This window comes from Desmodus rotundus, chromosome 9, assembly GCF_022682495.2.
Source record: "Desmodus rotundus isolate HL8 chromosome 9, HLdesRot8A.1, whole genome shotgun sequence".
In the NCBI taxonomy this organism is placed as follows: domain Eukaryota; kingdom Metazoa; phylum Chordata; class Mammalia; order Chiroptera; family Phyllostomidae; genus Desmodus; species Desmodus rotundus.
The window spans coordinates 78,638,437-78,660,342 of record NC_071395.1 but is presented as its reverse complement, the minus strand read 5'-3'; the positions used below and the strand labels follow the sequence as shown (position 1 = coordinate 78,660,342).

Here is a 21,906-nt window from a genome sequence, read left to right as displayed (position 1 = left end):
GTGCACTGAGCATGCTCCCCCAAACACGTGTGCCTGGCGTGCACCCAGCCCCCATACCTGCAGCAGCGAAAAGCCAGAGCACTCTGCTTGGGGGGCTGGGGGGTGAGGGGGCAAGGATGCCCAGGACCAGGTTTGGGGGTCAGGTCAGTGGTGACACGATTAGGAGAGAGTTCCCAAGCGGCAGGATCCTGCTCAGTAACCGGGGTGAGGGGTGGGGGGAGTCCTTGGGCAGGGGTGCCGGAGCTGGTCGATTTAATCCCAGCGGTGCCAGGGCAGCAGTGACTTGTGGGTGGACAGGCTGCTTCCCAGGGGGAGACAAAGTGATGCTCATGAGTCACACCACCCGAAATACATGCAAAGCTGCCTCCATCGCCTTTCGCTGCAGCCCAGATTGACAAGATTTTTTGAAATAGCGACGCACGGGGTATTTTTAAAATCACACCTTAAAAAAAAAACCTTGAAGGCCTCCCTTTCCCCCACAGCCAGTCGCTGGCTGGCGGGGTTTCTCTAAACAAGGATACCTCGAGGAGTGGCGTTGGGGGTGGGACACCACTTGCCGCCCGGTGCAGCACCCGCACCGAGACGGCGGTCCGTGGGGCTTGGTGACTCCAGCCCGGGCAACGGGAGGGGTAGCCTGACCACCCAAACCCGGGGCCCAGCCGACCTGCAGTGCCCTCGCATTCACCCGATCGACCCCCCAGCTATGGAATTTCATTTATTAAATGTCGAGGCGGCTGCTGGCAGCCTCATCGCTTGGTTGTCTTTGTTTCTCTCCTGTGTGGGCGCGTCTCGAGCACGTGGCAGCTAGAGCGCGCAGGCCGGAGGAAAAGCGACCTGGGTTTAGCATCGCCGCCTGGCAAAAAGACAACCAGCTGCCCAGGGCATAGCCCCTAATCTAGTCTTAGCTGCCCCCTTCCTTGAGCTCCAAGATTTTTTCAGGGGAAAAGGGGTGATTCATTCCGTTCCCCCGCCCTACCTCCCAGTTGGCCCAGGACTACCTGGGAGTGGCCCGGACACTGATCCACTCTCCAAACTTCGTCCCAGAAGCCCCCAGCCCCGCCACAGCCTAGGCCTGAACTAGGGATAAAAGGGTTTTCAGGATTTCCCTTTGGAGATGCTGTCACCTCAGGAAGCAGAACAGTTAAAGAGAAATCACACACAAGGTTCTAAAAACAATTTAATAAGGAAATGTGCAGGCATTCTCCCGGCCACTCCTAGCGGTCCCTTTTGCTCTGCAGCCCCCTCCTCAACGCCGGATGCAACCACGACACTCTGCTGACCCCTTGTGGCAGAGGTAGGCAGAGGTCCTCCGCTGCCAAAGACTCCAGCTGGCTCCTCCCAGGCTGCAGAAAGGGGCGAGGCCGTACACTCATCCCTCATCCTTCCCGGCCCGCCCGGGCCTGGCACCGCAGAGTGTGGTGGAGAGGAAAGGAGACCACACAAAGAAACCTGAGAGAGGAGCGGAGAGTTTGCAAGCTTTTGCTAGCACTTCCCACACAAACACTTCTTAGATTGTTCTAAGTAGGGCTGGCGTGGAATTCCTTATTCCGATCTTGTAAGGTGGGCTCACCAAGGCATTATGCCTGGTCCCCGCCACCTGTCTCAGTCCGCCTAGTTGGCAGAGGGCTGCGCCGTTCCCAGGGTAGTGCTATCCTTAGCTCGTTCTAGGAGGTAGTTTCCAGTCTCATTTTAAAGGTGAGTGGTCTTAGAAGCCAGAAAATTTAAGCAATTTGCTTAAAGTCAGGCAATTAATAAGGAGGAATTCTAGCTCAGATCTTGCTAACATCCCAGTCCCTCCTCCCTCCGTGGGCTGGACCAAGCCTCTAGGTCCTTCCTGCCCTTACAATAGGTAGTCATAAAGGCCAAATTCACTTTTTACCACAGCATATGCAGGGACCCTTCTGGAAGGATCTTTCTGCCCTGGAGTTATTTAGGAAGGAGACAGTCTCTGGAATCAGTCACTTCCCCTCCTGAGGGGACCACACGGGGGTGGAGGTTGGCAGCTGCCACCTGCTGCTTTCTCTGCCCAGCCCTACTCTGGTCCTTGCAGAGGATAGTATATGATGGAGGGCGACTGACCGCTCGGTAGAGGTGGACATTCTCTTTCCAATGTCAAGTGTGGAAGATGGAGTTTAATTTAATAAAAGGGCAGGGAAAACTCCTACGTACTAATTCAGGCGCCAGACCCCTGGTTGCTCCAATGACCCTTAGTACTAATGCCCCTCACCTTTCTCAGGAGCCCCCCCGCCCCCAGCTATGTCACTCTCCTGGGAGTGTGGATGTCTTCTCTCGTTCCCCTGGGACCCAAACTCAATCCTGAAGGCCACACCTTCCCACTCCCCTCAATGCTGAAGCGAGGCCTGCGGCCCCTTCCTTCCCCAGCAAAAAGCAAAACGCTGCTGGGTGGGGTTGCGTCCCAGCTCACCTGGCGTCAGGACGCTGCCTGCGTTTCGGCCAGCCTCGATTCCCTCCCCCACGCTTTCGCGGGATGAGGAGGCCAGTGCGGGACGGTCTCCGGCCCCTTGCCACCCCCATTTCCACGAGGTGGACTACAAGCCCCACAATGCCGCGGGGCCGAGTTATAGCATGCTCTGCCTGGGGCACCCGGGTCCCCCTCCTCTCTTTCCTGCATCCCCGCATCCCTCGCCGGCAGCTCGGGCTGAGGGCCGGGCTATGCGGCTGCGGGAAGACAGGGGCTGCGGGAGCGCGTCCCTGCGGCGGCGGCGGCGGCGGCGGCGGTGTCTCCGGGGCCCCGCGCCCCGTGCGCCCGCGCGCCCGCTGCGGGCGCCTGCTCCTTCAGCCGAGCGGCGTCTTTGTGTGCGGGGGTGTGGGAGGCGAGGCGCGCCACTGAGTGCCCGCTTCTTCTCCGGTCGGGTGGGGGCCTCTCCGCGTCGCCCGTCGCTGCCGCCGCCGCCTCGCGAGGACGCCCGCGGCCCGCGCCGCTCGCCTCGCGCCCGGCGCGCCGCCCCCGCCCGCCGGCGCCGCTCGCACATGCCCGAGCCGCAGCCTCGCGAGCACACAGCGCCGGCTCCCTGCCCCACGGCCTCCGGCCCCGGCCCCGGCGCCGTCCCTCCTCCCGGGCCGGGCGCCGCGGCCCCGGCATGAGGAGCCGGCGATGATCCCCGCCAACGCCTCCTCCGCTAGGAAGGGGCCGGAGGGCAAGTACCCGCTGCACTATCTGGTGTGGCACAACCGTTACCACGAGCTGGAGAAAGAGGTCCGCGCCGGCCAGGTGAGAGCGCCGTCGGGGCGCCGCGGGGACCCCACGGCCGGGCACGCCCGCCCGGCGTGGGGAGGGGGCGCGGCACGGGCTGTCCCGCCCCCCCCAGCGAGTTTGCAGCTCTTCTTTGTTCGAGCCGCGGCGTTTGTGCTTGTTGACCCGGAGAGGGTGATGGGAGCGGCCCCCGCCCCCTCCCCTCTGCTGGGACGGGCGCCCCCCACGTGTCCCAGACCCTCTCAGTCTGGGGCAGGAGGTACTGTGTTCCTCCTCCTCGGGGCAGTGAGAGCTTTGGGGAGGGGCTGCCGGCCCCGTCTGTGTTCTGTGTGGTGAGAGTCCGCCCCGCTCAGCCGAGCGACACCTCCCGGGTGAGCGTGCGGAGGTGGGCAAGGCCTGAGTGGAAAGAAGGGGGGTGTCACAAGTCGCGGATCAGAGAATAGGCTGTGTGACATTCCCAGGCATCCCAGCCCCACCCAGTGCCCTCTGCCCTCACTGTGAGTGCTTCTGCTTTCTCAGACTGGGCAGAGCCCGTGGATCCCACAGACCCCAGAGCCGGCTGGGGAGTGCGGGGGGGGAGAAAGAGAGACCCTCTCGGGGAAGCCCTGAGGGCCTTGTCCAGGTGCTGAAAGGCGCTCTCCTGTCCTCTGGTGCTAGGGTCCGGCTTCTAGGCTCTGAAGAAGCTAGGAGCCACTGGCCACAGGAAAGATCTGAGGTTCTGCACACGCAGCAGGCTCCCTGACTCCTGCCAGTCAGTGAGAACGGATGGGTCAACCAGCTTTGGCTGGATAAGGGGCCTCCAAGAGGATGGGGTCTCTTGGCTACTCTTCAGGACCAAGGCAGGCACAGGTCACAGGGAGTTCCAAACTCTGCCCATGGCCCCCAGGCCACAGGTAGGCCCTCACGGCATGAGTGACTCACTCTCCAGCGTGGGAAATCAGGAGCCGGAGATGGGCCCAGCTTGTCCTGGGTTGCCTCCCGTGGAGGCCTGCAGACTTGGCTGGGGTCTAAGACCTCCAGAGCCATGGGCTGGGAGTGGTTCACTCAGGAGTTTCCCCCTTTGAGGGCCATTTCCTGAGTCACAGGAGTTTAGTCTGAACAGCCTTCTGCTTCCCAAGGGAAGAGGAGAACATCACCAGACAGTGAACCAGGTGAGGGTCAAAGTGTGTCTCTGAAGTCTACCACTGAGCGCCTCGGGCCCGCACGGCACCGTCTCTGCAAAGCAGTCCCAGGAAATGTTGGGGTGACTTGAGCCTCCAAGCCTCTGGGCTGGTTGGTATCCACTTCCACTCTACCTCTGCTTACACAAGGATGTTCTGCGTTGCTTCTCAGACCGTGTCTCTATTTGACCCTCGTCAAGGAAGTGGTTTTCAGCCAGGGAGGCCTGGTGAGGGAAATGAGCCCAGAGTGGTAGGTCCTGAGGAGCAACGATGAACAGCCCCTGCCCTCAAGGAGACCCCCGTTCTGGCGATGAGGGAGTGAACGAGGATGTACAGTGTAATGTGCAGGGTGCTGAGACGCGGACGGTGCAGTCTCTTCTGGTTCTTCTCTGCTTTCGTCCCCCGAGGGCAAAAGAAGAAAGTCTCTGATAGAGGCAACAGTTGGAAGGATTTAAGGCTCATCTGAGAGGGACTTCCTGGTGGGATGGTGGTGGAAGGAAGGATTGTTGGAGGGCAAATAGCTGAGTCTCCAGAGTGCCTCAGTCACACTCTTTTGATGGAGGGTTGGTGGTCTTCTTCTTGAAGAGAATGGACAGAGGCAAAATACCCCAGAAGAAAAGGCTCTTCCACCTGGGCCTCTCTGATGCGCAGGGCTCAGGCCAGCAGCCATCGTACTGGGGTGAGGTTGGGGAGGTGAGCCTGCTGCAGGTAGGTGTGGTTTGGGGCTGCTGAGTGGGACCCTCTTTTCCTCCCCTCAGGCTGCCACAGAAACCAGCACCAGATTCACCCATCCCACTGTCCCCCTGCCCCACCCCCACCTACCAGGGTGAGTTAGTGTCTCCTTGAAATGGACACCGAGTGCCCTGATCCAAGCCAGGGGGAATATAGGGCACTGGTGGAGGTTAACCCTTGTTCAGCCACAGAGGAATCAGGCCAGTGCTCTCCTTCGCTCTGCGCACACCAGGAAGGGGAGTGCCAGTCAGTCCGGGCAGGAGCAGCCCCGGCTGTGTCTTCACTCCAGGACTGACCCAGAATGACACGTGCATCCAAATATGCACTGCTCAGTCCCCAGGTCTCAGGCTCCCAGGGAGAGCCAGAGGCGCCCAATCCAGGCATTTCCTGCAGAGGATAGACCTGGGGGTAGCCACCTAACTTCATAAAACTACCATAGAACCCTGGGATTTCAGCTTGGGGAGGGGCCCTGACCTCTGGTTCTCCTGGCACCAACCGTCAAAGAAAGCAGCCAGGCTTTCCTCTAGCTGGGTTTCCCTGCTCTTCACCTGGCATAGCTGCCTCTTCTTCACTCCAAGAAAGCCCCACAGAGGCCCTCCCGTGGGCAAGCTTAGCAATGCTGTCTGCCTAAGGAGGGGAGGGCATGGCGGGCTTCAGAGCAGGTTCACGGGCTCTGCCTAGCCCCCACCCTCAGCTCTGTGCGGGGCTGGAAGCAGGGAGTGGTAGGGAGATGGGAGGTGCTGAGCGGCTGTTTTTTGGTGAAGGGAAGGGTCCATGACCACTTCTAGCTAGCACCCAGCAGTACGTGCTTGCTGGGTCCTGTTTCCTGCCTTGCATATGCTCTGCCAGGTTGGGAAGGGACTGGGATTGTAGACTAGTGGGTGCGCCAGTTCCCTCTTGGCGGGCAAAGCCCTGAGTTGGCACAGCCAGCTGGCCGTGGCCCTGGTTCTGGAGTCACAAGTCTCTGGTGTTCCCTGGGGGTGAGAGGCGGAGGTTAGATTGCATAGCTCCCTGTGGGAGGGCCAGGGGGAGCAGGATCCTTCCCCTGGCCACATGCGCTCCGGAGGGGGCCAGACTGTGGTCCTAGGGAAACATCCTTCTTCCTGGGCTGCCTCCACCGTGGACTTACTTCCTGCTTTCTCCAGTTCATCCCTCTGGCCTAGAGGCAGCAAAATGGGATTTGAGGCCCCTGGATACTCAGACAGAGGCTACCCCACCCAAGGTGCTTGTTGTGTTTAAGAGCACCTGTGATTCCAGTCCCCCCTAAAGTAAGCAGTTCGTGTGTGGGCCATCACCACAGCTGGTGAGTTGGGAAGCTCAGGGGAGGGAGCCACAAACCTCGGAAACCAAAAATCAATGTGTCTAGGTTGAGGGGAGGGAGTGCGTGGGACAGGAGGGAGGAGGCAGGGTGGGGTGAGAGTCAGCAGGTGCCACCCCCACCTGCTTCATTCCGCTTGAGGAAGCATCCTGCCTCCTTCCCCCTTGAATGACTCAGGCATACCTGTCCCTACACCTCCCGGTCGGGTGAGAGAGCTGAGGAGCAGTGACCACACTGGACTCTAGCTGTCCCCCTGGGGCTGGAGGAGAGACAAAGGCTGAGCAGGCAAGGCCTCGAGCCCAGGGCCCCTCTCCTTTCTTCTCCAGCGCAGGCGTTTGGTCTATACACCTGCTGTGTCCTTGCCAGGCTTCACCTAACAAAAGGGTTCTGCTAATACTAAGTAAGTTTGAAAACATACTCTTGCTAGTGGATGTGGGTGTGAGGGGTGTACATGTGCAAATGTGCCGGCAACCATCACGTGTTACACATGCATAGACACTCCCAGACCAGAGGGCCGCTGGGCACAAATGTGCTTGCACACTTTGGTTGCACATGCACTGTGAGTGTGGAGGTAGAAGGAATATGAGTGTGTATCCTTATGGTATGTGTGCTTGTGCATGTGCCTGTGTGTGTGCAGGTGTGTGCCTGAGTGGAAGCAGGAAGCAGGAGGCCGGCCGCTCAGGGAGCCCCAGCTCTTAAGCTGAAAGGACCCCTGCTTTTGACTCCAGCTGAGGCCTGCTGGGTTGCAGGGTTTCCATTCTCTTGGTGGGGAGGGCTAGGTGTTGGGTTTCATGGGAAACCTTTTCATTCCAGCAATTAAATAGCTGCAGGCCTTTGCTGAGGAAATTAATGAATTCTCCCACCTGGGGCTGGGGCAAGGCGCCACTTCCACTGCAGGCCCTGCTTTGGGCAGGCTGGGGAGCTTCTTTGGGGCCTGGCTGGATGTATTCAGGCCCCACTTTGGCCCCAGAAAACAGAGGTGCCCCGGGGACCCTGAGGAGGGTTGTGGGTAGAGCTGTTGACGGGTGGGGGTGGGGAGGGACACCCCGGCCTTTCGGGCAGTGCCAGCCTCTCTCTGGAGCCTGGAGCTGAGGCGCCTGAGGGGACAGTTGGCAGGCAGCATGTGGAGCCCTGGGGACAGGAAGGGTGCCCTGCCAGCTCCCTAGGGCCTTGTTAGCAGCGGCAGCTGGGGCAGGGCTGGTGGGTTGGCTCAGCAGTAGCCCCGTGGGAAGGCCTCCTGCCGGGCCCAGCCAGCTGCAGGTGTGTGGGCCCTCCACCACTCCCACCCAGGGCTCAGGACCCTACCCAGGGCAGGACCCTGAGGGGCCCCGCCCAAACCATGGCAGGCAAAGCTAACTAGTGCCCCCCTTCCTTTGTGGGAGCCTGGTGGAGGGGCAGCAGGAGGGCTGCAGGGGCCAGACACACTTTTTTTTTTTTTTTAATTTTGAGGCTCCTGGTATATTTAAACATGAAGAAATGCCAACACAGGGTTATAAAAAATATATAAATTATTTAAATTATTTAAAATGCTTTCTTTTTGATAAAGGAATTTATACTCAGGTGTAAAAATATTTAGCTGTCGCTAGAAGGCGCACCATGAAGGGCAGCGGTCCTGGCCTCACTTCTCCCCACCTCTGCGTCTGGTGCCCCAGGGGCAGTTTCTTCGAGTTCTTCAGGCTGCTTGTTATTTACCTGCATAACAGCAAACTACATACTTCCACGGCTGTTTTGTGGTTTGTCGGTCTTACACTTTATTGCCTTCCCCTCCCCGTGTCCTTTAAATACAGTCATCTATGCATTTGTTTAACAAATGTTCATGAAGCAGCACTTAGTGCCAGGTGCTGTCCAGGGACTGCGGAACCCAGCCAGCGTCGCACAGAACGGAGAAAGGGCCCTTCCCTTGTGGGGCGGACGGTGCTGGTGAGGGAGACAGTGAAAAAACAAACAAGCGATTTAATGTCGAAAGAGAACTAACGCAGGATAAGAGGCAATCGCTAGATAAATAGCGCCTGTCATTTAAGATGGGTTGCGGCGGGCTTCCTAAGGAGGTGACATTTGAGCAGCAGCCTGCCTGAGGTGGCTGTCCAGGGCATCCTGCAGGAGGTGGTGGCAGGGAAGGCCGGTGTGTGGGAGGGGGGTTTGGAGGAGAGGCGGGACAGCACCTGAGCTCGGGGAGACGTTCAGGGCTTGTGGATGGGAAGCCGCCGGCAGGTGTGGAGCCAAAGGACCTGGGGGACAGTTCACAGGATGGTGGCAGCTGCAAGGGGCCAGGAGAGGAGTGAAGAGACCACCAGGTGGGAGAGGGGGCGCCTACGCCAGGGTTGAAGCCTGATGAAGCCTGAGGAGACCCGGCCCCTGTTGTGAAGGTAGAGCCTATAAGGTTAGGTTTTGCTGATGGATTAGATATGGAAGGTGAGGGAAAAGGAAGCGATAAAGATAGTTCCGGAACTTTTTCACCTGAAAAGGGAGTGAACCGAGGCGCTGTGCCCTGTGGGCAGGTGCTGCTGTCCTGTCCAGGATCAGCCGAAGTGGAGGAAGCAAAGGGAAGAAGAGAAGTTGCAGGGGGTCAGGATTCCCCATTCTGTTTCATGACTACAGCTATCTTTTCCTATTTTTCTGTAAATTATTGTTTTCCTCCAAAAAAGTTTCTTCTGTCTCCTGCATTGGCAGAGTTTCCTCTGGGCTTTTAGAATCCTGCATGTTTTGGTCTCTTTTATGCTGGCAGCTTTCCTCAAACGTCCAGTCGTCCCTGGCCATGGGGGCATGTTTAAGAACAGGGCTGTGGACCTTACGGACGCGTGGGTGCTACTGTCAGATGACTGGGTGGCAAGTGGGCCTGCTTACTGTGGGATTCCCAGCTCTCTGCACCTAGAGGTCCTTGGTGCCTCTAGTTTCTCCGGTCTCCTGCTAAGGGTGGATGGGGCCATCTGGCTGCCGCTGGGTCAGGACTGGAGGCAGGAAAGGGACTGTGCTTCTACTGCTCCCAGTTTGCAGCCCCATGACCTCATCCTCAGGCCAATGTTTCTGAGTCCAGTGCATCTCAGGCTCAGTGTCTGCAGAGAATAACCCCCTGGCATCCTGTGGAGGGGAAGGGGAGCATCTCTCATCGTTACAAGATTGGAGAGGGGGCCGGGGGGTTTGAATTTTAACCAGCGTCCCAGGAATTCACCTCTGAGCCTCACTCCCACCTCTGCTCTTTCCACTGCCCGAATGTTCTGTACCATGGGAGAGTGCCAGGGGGGCGATCCGGCTTGCCACTCTCTGGGGTCCCCTCCATGAACACTTGGTGTGGTACCCTCTGTTCCCTAAAGTCAGTGATGCCCAAGCCACTTTCCATGTTTGGAAGCTGTGTTAAAATTTCTCATGTGCTGACATCTCTTCTCTTTATTCTTGTGGATTTTAAATATTTTATTGACTGTCTTATACTCAGTGACCAATTTACCATTTGGAGCGCGCTTCTCCCTTCTTTGTGTGGGTCTAAGTTTCCATCTGGTATCATTTCCCTTCCACTGAATAATTTTCTGTAGCATTTCTTGAATGTCTTCTGGTGACAAATTCTTTTAGCTTTTGTTTGTCTACAAAACTATTTCCCCTTTATTTTTTTATTTTTAAAAATATATTTTATTGATTATGCTATTACAGTTGCCCCATTTCCCCCCTTCACTTCCCTCCTCCCTGCACACCCCCTCCCACCCACATTCCCCCCCTTTAGTTCATGTCCATGGGTCATACATGTAAGCTCTTTGGCTTCTACATTTCCTACACTATTCTTACCCTCCCCCTCTCTATGTTCTTCCTACCATTTATGCTACTTATTCTCTGTACCTTTTCCGCCTCCCACTCCCCTATTGATAACCCTCCATGTGATCTCCATTTCTGTGGTTCCTGTTCTAGTTGTTTGGTTAGTTTGCTTTTGTTTTTGTTTTAGGTGTGGTTGTTATTAACTGTGAGTTTGCTGTCATTTTACTCTTCATAGTTTTTATCTTCTTTTTCTTAGATAAGTCCGTTTAACATTTCATATAATAAGGGCTTGGTGATGATGAACTCCTTTAACTTGACCTTATCTGAGAAGCACTTTATCTGTCCTTCCATTCTACATGAAAGCTTTGCTGGATAGAGCAATCTTGGATATAGGTCCTTGTCTTTCATGACTTGGAATACTTCTTTCCAGCCCCTTCTTGCCTGTAAGGTTTCTTTTGATAAATCAGCTGACAGTCTAATGGGAACTCCTTTGTAGGTAACTGTGTCCTTTTCTCTTGCTGCTTCTAAGATTTTCTCCTTCTCTTTAATCTTAGGTAATGTAATTATGATGTGCCTTGGTGTGTTCCTCCTTGGGTCCAATTTCTCTGGGATTCTCTGAGCTTCCTGGACTTCCTGGAAGTCTATTTCCTTCACCAGATTTGGGAAGTTTTCCTTCATTATTTTTAAAAAATAAGTTTCCAATGTCTTGCTCTTCCTCTTCTCTTTCTGGCACCTCTATGATTCAGATGTTGAAATGTTTCAAGATGTCCTGGAGGTTCCTAAGCATCTCCTCATTTTTTTCGAATTCTTGTTTCTTCATTCTGTTCTGGTTGAATGTTTATTTCTTCCTTCTGTTCCAAATTGTTTATTTGAGTCTTAGTTTCCTTCCTATCACTGTTGATTCCCTGTATGTTTCCTTGATTTCACTTTGCATAGCCTTAACTTCTTCCTCTCTTCTGCAATCATACTCAACCAATTCTGTGAGCTTCCTGATTACCAGTGTTTTGAACTGTGCATCTGATAGGTCGGCTATCTCTTTGTTGCTTAGTTGTATTTTTTTCTGGAGCTTTGATCTGTTCTTTCATTTCGGCCATTTTTTTTTCTTGTCTTCGAGTGCCTGTTACGTAAAGGGGCAGAGCTTTAGGTGTTCACTGGGGTGGGGCAACCCATGTGGCTGGCTGCCTGTGGCTGTGCTGTGACGTGTGTGGGGGAGGGGCCGAGAGGGAACAATCGCGCTTGCTCCACTCTCTGCCGGCTTTCAGTCACTTCCCACGCTCCCCACAAGCAAAATGGGCCCCTCTGGTGCTGCTTCCCGAGTGGGTGGGCTTGTGCACACTCTAGGCCCCTGTGGGTCTCTCCAACAAACTCTCCTGTGAGGCTGGGAGTTTCTCCTGCTGCCGCCTCAATCCCCATGGGTATTTTCAATCAGTGGTTTGAGGCTTTATTTCCCCAAGCTGGAGCCCTAGGGTTGCGAGGTCCATTTCGCTCCCCCTTTGCTCCTCCCAGTTTATCTGCATGTGAATGTGGGACCGCAGGGTCTGCCAGCCGCTGCCTCTTGGGATTTACCAGCTGCAGCTTTGCCTACCCGCTCTACAATCCGTTGCCTTGCTGGGTCCGCCAGCCGCCACCTTGCCGCGAGTCCTCTCTGCCCTGGCTGCCCATCTCCGCCCCAACTACCGGTCTGGATGAATGTGTCTTCTTTATCTCCTTGGTTGTTGGACTTCCATACAGTTCAATTTTCTGGCAGTTCTGGTTGTTTTTTGTTTTTAAATTGTTGTCCTTTTGGTTGTGCGAGGAGGCACAATGTGCCTACCTACGCCTCCATCTTGGCCAGAAGTCCCTCCCCTTTATTTTTGAAGGATTTTTTTTTTTTTTTTACAAGGTATCGAATTCTAGCTTGACATTTTTTCCCTAGGACTTTAAAGATTTTGTGATTGCATGGTTTCTGATGAGAAGTATGTAATGTTTCCTATGTTTGTTCTTCCCTGTATAGTGTGCCTCGTTTTTCAAAGTGCTCTTAAGATTTCCTTTTTATCACTAGTTTTCAGCATTTGATTTTGATGGGCTTTGGTATAGTTTTCTTCCTTCCTTCCTTTCTTTTTTTTGGGGGGGGGTGTAGTTTTCTTGATGTTTGTTTTTGCGATTCATTCAATTTCTTGATTCTGTGGGTTTATCATTGTGTTGGTTTCCTCAACAAATTATCACGGGCTCGTTGGGTTAAAACAAAAATTTATTCTCTCATAATTTCAGAGGTTGGAAATTCAAACTGAAGGTATCAGCCAGGATCCTTCTCCCTCCAAAAGCTCTCTGGGGGGATTCTCCCTTTTCCAGCATCTCGTAGCTCTAAGCATCCCTTGGCTTGCGGCCACATCACTCCAGTCTCTGCCTCCATCTTCACGTGGAACTTCTCCTCTGTGTATCTTCGCTCTGTGTGTCTTACAGGGGCACAGCATTGCACTCAGGGGCCACATGGATAATCCAGGCTGATTTCATCTCGAGATCTTTAACTTAATTATTCTGCAAAGACCTTTTTTCTGAATAAGCTCACAGTCATAGGTTGTGGGGGTTAGGGTGTAGACATATATTTTAAGGAGCGCACCACACTTCAACCCACTATAGTAGTTTTTTAAAAATCAAAATTGGAAAAATTTTGGTGATTATTTCTTTAAATTTGCCTTATTTACCCCATTTCCTTATCCTGTCCTTTGGGACTGCAGTTACACATGTTAGGATGCCTGACAGGGCCGCGCACATTGCTGAGGCTCTTGGGATGTCTTTCAGTACTTTTTTTTCCCCTCTGGGCTGTAGTTTGTATAGTTCTGTTGCTGTGTCTTCAAGTTCACTGATTTTTTATGTTGTGGTATCTAATCTACTGTTAATTTTACCCAGTGAATTTTTTCATTTCAGATATTGTACTTGTTGTCTCCCATTTCTTTCTTCAGGTGTGTTGTGTTCCTGTTTTCCTTTAAATTCTTGAGTATAATGAGTAATACATCATCTTTATTTTTAAACTATTTATTTATTTACTTATTTATTCTTAGAGGGAGGGGAAGTGAGAGAGACAGAGAGGGAGAGAAACATTGATGTGCGAGAGGTACATCAACCGGTTGCCTCTCACATCCCCCAGCTGGGGACCTGGCCCGCGACCCAGGCCTGTGCCCTCACAAGGAATCAAACCAGCGACCTTTTGGTTCGCAGGCCAGCACTCAGTCTCCTGAGCCACATCAGCCAGGGCTTATCATCTTTATTATTTCTGTATATGTTTCTATTAAACGATTTTCTCTTAATTATGGGTCATATTTTCCTACTTCCTTGCATGTCTAGCAAATTTTAACTGGGCGCAAGACATTTTCAATACTGTGATGTTAAGCATCTGGATTTTGTGGTCTTCCTGTTAGACTTTCTTCTGGCAGACTAAGTTAAGTTATTGGCAAATCAGTCTGATCCTTTTAAGCCTACTTTTAATTTTTATTTGATTGGCTGAGCCTTTCTGCAGGGATGCTTTACCCCTACTACTGAGTAAGGCGTAAGTAAGCCTTCTCGGGTGCCCCTCCCTGGGTAAACAATAAGGACTCTCTAGCAGGTGGGTGCTGGATGTCTCCCTGCCCTGGGTGAGCTCTGAGAATTTACCAACTTATTGCCCCTTTTCTGCCTGGTCCTGTTAAGTTTCACTGTCCCCGTGTGCAGTATTTAGCAAAGACTCAAAGGGACCCCATGCAGATCTCTGGAGCTCTTTTGTGGCAGAGCTTGCTCCTTCCTGGAACTCTGTCCCACAACGGCCAGCTCCAGCGGCTTCCCTGAAGGCCTGTCCCTGTCTCCCTTGCCCCTGAGTGAGATCGCCGTGCTCTGCTGGGGATCCCCTTCCCCGAATTGCAGCCTGGAGTATTCCTCTGGGTAGGAACCCAGGAGATCTCAGGGCCCACCTGGTTTATTTCTCTTACTTCAAGGATCACAGCCCTTGTTGTCCAATGTCTGAAAAACAGTTATTTTATGTATTTTGAAGAAATAATTTCCTCTGTGTGGAGTGGGAGGGTGAGTTCAGCTACCTCATTGTGGCTGTAGTAGAAGTCTTTTAATGGCATTTTAAGAAGGTTTTGGGAAGGAGAGGAGTTACATGCATGTGGTCAGTTCACTGTATTTAACTAGAAGTCCTAGACTCCTGAAATATAAATATTTATGTTTAACAAAATATGCTTTTATCACCCAACAAAAACCTCATGCAATATAATTGTGCTATTCACAAAATAATAACAGGAATATTTAAAATGTTTTTTAAAAGATTTTTATTTATTTATTTATTTTAGAGGGGAAGGGAGGGGGAAAGAGAGGGAGAGGAACATCAGTGTGTGGCTGCCTCTTATGCACTTCCAGCTGGGGACCTGACCTGGCCCACAACACAGACATGTGCCCTGCCTGGGAATCGAACCTGTGACCCTTTGATTCCCAGGCTGGCGCTCAATCCACTGAGCCGCACCAGCCAGGGCTTAAAATGTTAGTACATAGTGTCCCACAGGACATAGGTTTGGAGTGGGACTGTGAACATATTCTTTCATTCCTATAATGCCTTACCACAACCGTTTGCTAGATCTCATTCAGGGATAATGTCAATGATCTAAGCTGGTGGCTCCCGCTAATGGGGGTCCTGCACCCGTAGGACAGGTCCTTTCCCAGCTGCCCTTCTTGGTCAGTGGCCTCTCTAGACTGCCTGCCAGCCCCAGGCTTACTCTTTGTAGGCAGCCTGCTGGGCTGCCTTGGAGGAGCCCCAGTTAGGGGACCTAGGTGAACAGGCCCTTCCTTTCTCAGTTATGTCCTGCCCTGTCCCACAAGCCCCTCTCCACTCACTTGACCCCAGCTAATTGTCTGTCCTTTCTGTTTCCCTGTGAGATGGGCAAGGCCAGGCAGCACGGTGGCTGCTGCCTGCTCAGAGGCCAGTGGGCTCAGAGCAGTGACCAGGGCTGTGTCTTCACCTCCTTCTCCAGGTGGACATCGAGCAGCTGGATCCCCGTGGGCGGACTCCCCTGCACCTGGCCACCACACTGGGGTACCTCGAGTGTGCCCGTGTGCTCCTGGCGCATGGTGCAGATGTGGGCAGGGAGAATCGCAGCGGCTGGACAGGTGGGCACCCCTGCTCAGCCCAGCCCCACAGACAGGGTGTCCCCAGCATCTTCTCCTCACCTGCCCTGTGACTTTGCCTCTGCCTCCCCCCAGTGCTTCAGGAGGCTGTGAGTACCCGGGACCTGGAGCTGGTACAGCTGGTGCTGCGGTACCGGGACTACCAGCGGGTGGTGAAGCGGCTGGCAGGCATCCCCGTGCTCCTGGAGAAGCTGCGCAAGGTGAGGGCCAGCCTCTCAGCCTCCCCACCGTAGCCCTTGAACCCTGTCTGTAGCACAGACTTAGCCACTCTCCTTGTCATCCTCCAGGCCCAGGACTTCTACGTGGAGATGAAATGGGAATTCACTAGCTGGGGTAAGAAGGCTGACGTGGGCCTCTCTGGACCTCAGGGCTTTTGCGCTTGTTGCTCCCCTGCCTAGCGCACTCTTCCCGTTGCTCTTACTGTGGCTCCTCGTCGTTCAGTTCTCAGCTCAAAGCCACCAGCTAGGCCTTTACACACTGCCTCAGACCCTGGCTCAGTCCCGTTACTATTGCTTCACTTTGTAATGACGTGCTCGGTTTGTTTGTGATCTGTCACTCCTTGCTTGAAGGTGAGCTCCAAGAGGGGAGGGTTCTGTCTTGTTCAGTGTTGTATCCCCAGTGACAGGAATAGTGCCTGGCACACCGTAGGTGTTTAATAAATATTTGTTGGAAGATTGCGTGAAAGGCTGAATGAATGAATTAACAGATGGGGGCAGTTGGGGGAACACCTTATCTCCTACCAGTTCCCTTACCCTTTCCTGGCCACACCCCGACCCCCATGCCCTAGGGCGGCCCAGGTTGGGTGGGTCAGGCAAACCCCAAGCCGCTGCTGACCTTCCCTTCTACCTAGTGCCCCTGGTGTCCAAGATCTGCCCTAGTGACACCTACAAAGTGTGGAAGAGTGGGCAGAACTTGCGGGTGGACACCACACTCCTCGGCTTTGACCATATGACGTGGCAGCGAGGGAACCGCAGCTTTGTCTTCAGGGGCCAAGGTCAAGCAGGTGGGAGGTGGGGCAGGGTGGGGAGGCGGGAGACAGCTCCGTGTCACCCCTGACCTCGGTGCTGTCCCATGGCTGGCAGACACGAGTGCCGTGGTCATGGAGATTGACCATGACCGCCGGGTAGTGTACACGGAGACTCTGGCACTGGCCGGGCAGGACCGTGAGCTGCTGCTGGCTGCTGCCCAGCCCACTGAAGAGCAGGTGCTGAGCCGGCTCACTGCACCTGTTGTCACCACACAGCTCGATACCAAGAACATCTCCTTTGAGAGGTGAGTGGGCATGGCCTTGGTGGCCTGGAGCAAACCTGGTGGGCTGCCCCCTCACCCGGGCCACTCTGCTTCCTCAGGAACAAGACGGGCATCCTGGGCTGGCGCAGCGAGAAGACCGAGATGGTGAATGGGTACGAAGCCAAGGTGAGCCCACAGCTCCCTGGTGCCAGACCCTGCCACACCCCTGCTGCAGGAGCTGGGCCGGGGTCTCCTGGTGACCACTCTCTCAGCCTTGGAGGCGCAGGGGCCGTGCAGCGCTGAGGGAAGGGCACTGGGTTTGTTGAGTAGTTCCTATATTCATGTTCAAGTCGCTGGTCTGACATTTTATGCGTATGCATGTATACACTCGCACACATGTGTATACGTGTATACACCACCAGACACACACGTGCTCATGACACGTGCTCTTTCCGGTCAGTACTGTTATTATTCCCATTTTACAGGTGTTTATTGAACCCTTTCCGTGGTATCCCACTGAGTACACACACCAGCTCTGTGAAGTAGGATGTTGCCCCATTTTATGAGGAGAAAACGGAGGCTTGGGGTGGTTAAATGACCTATATGAGGTCGCACAACACTAAGTGACCGCTGAGGTTCAGACCCTGGCTGCCTAGCCCCAAAGCCAGCTGCGCACCCTTAAGAAGACTGGGTTGGCTACTCTGGGGCCCCCCCCGCACACCCACCAGGTGCCCCCACTGAATGGAGGGACTACCAGGTGCTGCAGGGCTTGGACTGCCTCCTCCTGAAAGCCTTCCCCGGATCTGTAGGCTGGGTCAGAGTGTGTTTTCTTTTCCCGCAGCCCCGCGCTCCCCGCAGCAGAGCGCGTACCTAGCCCGCTGTTAGAACTGTCCACCTCCATGTCTCTTCAACTAGAGTGTGAGCCTCAGGAGGTTAAGGGTCCTGTCTGGCAGGCTTGTTCACCACTGTGGCCCGGACACCTGCCCCAGTGCCTGGCATGGAGAGGCTGCGCACGGAATGTTTGTTGAGTGAATAAGAATGAATGACTTCATATGTTTACTTGCCCAGAGGCCTGGGGATTTGAGCAAACAGCTTCTCCTCCCCTGCCCCGGACCCTTCCTTGCAGGAACTATTCAGAAAGCCCTTGGGGGCCAGGGCAGGGGTACCAGAGCTGGCTTTGAGCCCGTTCTTCATCTTTCCCCAGGTATATGGGGCATCCAATGTGGAACTCATCACCCGGACACGGACAGAGCATCTTTCGGAACAGCACAAGGGCAAGGTCAAAGGTAATGAGGCAGAGGCACATGGGGAGAGGCGTGAGGAACCAGTTGCCACTTGCGCGCCTCCAGCAGTGTTCCCTCTGACATCCCAGCAAAAACCAGGGTAGTTCGTGGGGGCAAGTAGTTTCCAAGTGCCCGGCCCTAATGGCTGGTAGTAGCTGCCCAGCGTGTGGCCAGGGTGGCTACAGCAGCATTTGGGCTCCATGGGAAGGACTTGATTGCTAATGTCTGGGTTGGATTTGGGAAGCAAGAGAAATGCCACGTATGCTTTTCGATGGCCGTTCTGGTGAGAGTACTGTAGGCAGAAAGCCGGGGCCCGTACTGATTCCCCATGCCCGTGGATACCACCCCTGACTTTCTGGGCATCATTTACTCTGTCTGAAGTGGGGAGACTTAGTTCCCGCCTCACAGGAGAACGACTGAATATGGAGGTACCTGAAAGAAAACACACGCATACACATGCGTACCCCAAAACTGCTCACCAAGAGCAGATCTTTTCTGGCCACTGTCATCTACCTGGAAGTTTCTCCTGAGCCCCAGGCCTACGTTTTCTTCCAGCTGTACTTCCAGTGGCCCTAGCCCTGCCTCTGGTGTCCTCAGTCACTCTCAGATGATGGTGCCTGCATGTGCGGTGTGGAAAACAGCCCCCGCCCCCGGGAACCGGCGTCCCCCCCAGGCCTTGGGCGCCGTCACTTCTGAGGGCTGCGACGTCCTCTGAGATGGCGCGTGTCTTACAGGCTGCAAGACACCCCTGCAGTCCTTCCTGGGAATTGCTGAGCAGCATGGGGGTCCCCAAAATGGGGTGAGTGTGCGCCAGGGGTGCCCCTTGGTGGAAGGGCGTGGATGTGGCTCAGGAGAAGGCATGGGAGGTGTCCTGCTTAGCGTGGCCTGCGGGCCTCTTCTCCACAGTGCCCAAGACCGTGTCGGCTCCACAGTGGCAGGGGGGCAGTTCTGGGGCCTGTGATACCAAATGGCTGGCCAGGCATCAGGGACTGAGAAGGGCTCATGGGCCCCTCCCCATGTGGTACAGACCCTGATCACCCAGACTCTGAGCCAGGCCAACCCCACTGCCATCACCGCAGAAGAGTACTTCAACCCCAACTTCGAGCTTGGCAACCGTGACATGGGCCGCCCCATGGAACTGACCACCAAGACACAGAAGTGAGGTCCCCATCCGTGCTGGGGAGGGGTGGGCAGGGCAGGATGGGGCAGGGGTTCCAGAAGGTTCTGGGAGGCCATCGCTTCTACAATGTCCCTCACGCCTTGGGATCCTGGGGGGGGCAGGTTCAAGGCCAAGCTGTGGCTGTGTGAGGAGCATCCCCTGTCCCTGTGTGAGCAGGTAGCCCCCATCATTGACCTCATGGCTGTCAGCAATGCGCTTTTCGCCAAGCTCCGGGATTTCATTACCCTGCGCCTGCCTCCTGGCTTCCCTGTCAAGATTGGTGAGACCCCCCAGTCCCATTTCCCCGTGGCTGTTGTCGTAAGGGTGGGGCTTAGATGAGCTAAAGAGTGGGGCGGGGCTCAGGTGTGAGGGGTGGGTGGTGGCGCCTGACAGTTTCCTCATCCTCAGAAATCCCCATCTTCCACATCCTCAATGCCCGCATCACCTTCGGGAACCTCAACGGCTGTGACGAGCCGGTGCCTTCGGTGCGAGGCAGCCCCAGCAGTGAGACCCCTTCCCCTGGCAGCGACTCCTCCAGTGTCAGCAGCTCCAGCTCCACAAGTGAGCCCCGGGCCCCCTCTGAAGTCACCCTTCTCACCAGCCCCTCACTGGAGCCCTCCCTGCCCCTTCCTGGGGGGCCACTCCGACCTCAGTCTGCCCTCAGCCTCCTGCCGTGGATGTGAGATCTCCCCAACCTTGTTCGAGGCCCCGAGAGGGTACAGCGTGCTGGGCGGCCAGCGGGAGACGGTGACCCGCGATGACGATGACGACCTTCTGCAGTTTGCCATCCAGCAGAGCCTGCTTGAGGCGGGCAGTGAGTATGACCAGGTGGGTGCCCTGTGGCTGCGACAGGCTGCTGACTGTGGTGCTGCCACAGCCAACAGGCCCGCGCCCTCTCCCTCTAGGTCACCATATGGGAGGCGCTAACCAACAGCAAGCCGGGCACTCACCCCATGTCCTACGAGGGTCACCGACAGGACAGGTCAGTGTTCTCCAGGTTTTGGAGATGCCTACCCACCCCAAGCACAGAGGACCCCAGTACTCTGTCACAGTGGGTGAGGGCACCGCCCACTGAGCGGCCCCTGCTGGCCCAGAGAACCCGTGGTGCCATCACCAGGGCCCCTCCTGGGATCAGGACGGTTTCTACCATACACGTTTCTGCTCTGGCTGGGTGAGCAGTACTCCAAAAGAGCCTCCCTCACAGGGGCCCGGCCTCATGGCCTCCAGACCCTCACCAGGCAGGATGTCAGGGCCAGGGTTCTAGAAGATGCCCACATGCACTGGCTGCTGTCCACTGGGAGGATGAGCTTTGCAGGGGCTGGGATCTGCCACAGCCGGGTGGGAACCGGGGAGGTGACACAGGACTGGAGGGTGGCAGGCCTGGTCTGCCCTGGGACCTTCACACTGGCTCTCGGCCTGCTCCCTGGCAGTGGCGCCCGGAGCCCTAGATGTGTCTTCCTTGCCCCCCAAAGTGCCCCACCCACGCCACAGCGCCAGCCCGCGACCCCCACGGCTGTTCCCAGCCCTCGGCCCAGCCCTAGCCCTAGTAGCCGCGTGTTCCGGAGCTATGACGAGCAGCTGCGGCTGGCCATGGAGCTGTCTGCGCAGGAGCAGGAGGAGCGGCGGCGGCGTGCGCGCCAGGAGGAGGAGGAACTGGAGCGAATCCTGAGGCTCTCACTGACTGAGCAGTAGTGCCACCGCCAGGCCTTCAGCCATGCGGGCCCCGCCCCGGAGCGAGACACGCCCCGACCCACGCGCACTGTGGCTGGAGACCAGAGCCACCGCCTCAGGGGCTAGGGGCGCACCATGCACCAGACAAGGAGGGGTTCGGCATGGCCGAGGGGTACTTTTCTGGGCCAGGGCCCTGGAGGCAGCTGGCACGGCCAGGTCCCCCTGCTTTGCTGTGTCCTGACGCCCAGCCCTCCCCCCCGGGGTCCCAGGCCTGTCCCAGGGCAAAGCCAGTCGGTCCTGAGTGGGAGACCAGTCCTTAGAGGAGCAGTGCCCGCATCCTTGCTCCTTCTGGCTCGCCCTACTTTCTGCTCACTGACCCCACTCCAGGACACTGCCCGGGAAGCCTTTGCATTTCCGCTCTTCACCCCTGGAGGGCGGCTGAGCTCCCCGCGTGCTGTGTTGCTGCTTTGTTCCAGACACAAACCGGCGCGTCAAGGGCCCAGCCCCTCCCCCACCCCGGCATTTCAGCGTCAAGTGCACTTAGCGGGGTGCCCGGCTCCCCCAGCCCTTACACCCCTCCCAGGTCTCAGGGTGGTCGCAGCTTCAATTGGGCGGCCAGATGTTGGAGACCCCTTCCCCAAGACATGTTTTTGTGATCAGGGAGGGTGCCCAAGTTGGCCCCCCAGTCCTGGGCAAGGCCTGACTCCCACATGTTGTCTTGGCAAGTGCTGGGGCGGCGGGGGGTAGTGGGGGGGGACGATGTCGGGCTGGGGCAAGCACTGGACCCTACACTAGACTGCACAGAGAGGGGTTGCCCAGTGCCCTGGCACCACCACCCATCCCTTCCCACCGGCTGCTGCTAGCCCTCTGTGGTTGTGCGTCCCACTTGCCCCCACCCAGGGTCTGATTCTAAAACCCTTCATCCAATGGTGCTAACCCCCGGCTCTCCCCTGCCCCGTCCCACCCACCCAGAGAAGCACAGACCCTGCCAGGGGCAGGGGCCCGCAGCACACTCTTCTCCGAGTTCTCCCTGGCTGGCCTTCTTGGCTCAGCCAGTGAGGTTCAGAAGGGACACAAAAGGAGTGGAAGAAAAGAACAAAGAGAAACTGTTCCTCTTATCCCCTTCCCCGATGCCAGGGGCACCAGACTGATTCTGAGGCACAAATTAAAGAGGCTTCAAACCTGAGGCTTTTCCTACCTACCTTTACTGGGGAAGAATGCCCACCTGTGTTCTGGGGGTTCCTTCCGACCTTCGGGGGGGGGGG

General features: G+C 55.9%; 1 protein-coding gene across 3 annotated transcripts; it reads left to right on the top strand.

The window, feature by feature from the left end:
- Positions 1 to 2,986: 2,986 nt before the first annotated feature.
- ANKRD13B (ankyrin repeat domain 13B) lies at positions 2,987 to 21,810 on the top strand. 3 transcript variants are annotated; one of them, XM_053930655.1, is made up of 15 exons: positions 2,987 to 3,232; positions 15,145 to 15,280; positions 15,374 to 15,498; positions 15,586 to 15,631; positions 16,149 to 16,292; positions 16,381 to 16,570; positions 16,648 to 16,714; positions 17,733 to 17,814; positions 18,546 to 18,610; positions 18,839 to 18,969; positions 19,093 to 19,250; positions 19,379 to 19,531; positions 19,635 to 19,798; positions 19,876 to 19,952; positions 20,443 to 21,810. In XM_053930655.1, the coding sequence occupies exons 1-15, from the start codon at positions 3,116 to 3,118 to the stop codon at positions 20,660 to 20,662; spliced, it is 1,875 nt and encodes a 624-aa protein (XP_053786630.1). In that variant the 5' UTR covers positions 2,987 to 3,115; the 3' UTR covers positions 20,663 to 21,810. The 3 variants fall into 3 exon arrangements, with proteins under 3 accessions (XP_053786630.1, XP_053786629.1, XP_045055129.2); XM_053930654.1 differs by having other exon boundaries at positions 20,401 to 21,810; XM_045199194.2 differs by lacking the exon at positions 2,987 to 3,232 and adding an exon at positions 8,278 to 8,344 and having other exon boundaries at positions 20,401 to 21,810.
- The last annotated feature ends 96 nt before the right edge of the window (positions 21,811 to 21,906 follow it).

Bases quoted from the DNA above. Each gene is read 5' to 3' on its own strand.
- ANKRD13B (XM_053930654.1), top strand. From the start codon at position 3,116: ATGATCCCCGCCAACGCCTCCTCCGCTAGGAAGGGGCCGGAGGGCAAG. The intron at 16,293-16,380 runs GTCAAGCAGGTG...CATGGCTGGCAG, and splicing joins CTTTGTCTTCAGGGGCCAAG to ACACGAGTGCCGTGGTCATG. The intron at 18,970-19,092 runs GTGAGGTCCCCA...TGGGGGGGGCAG, and splicing joins CTGACCACCAAGACACAGAA to GTTCAAGGCCAAGCTGTGGC.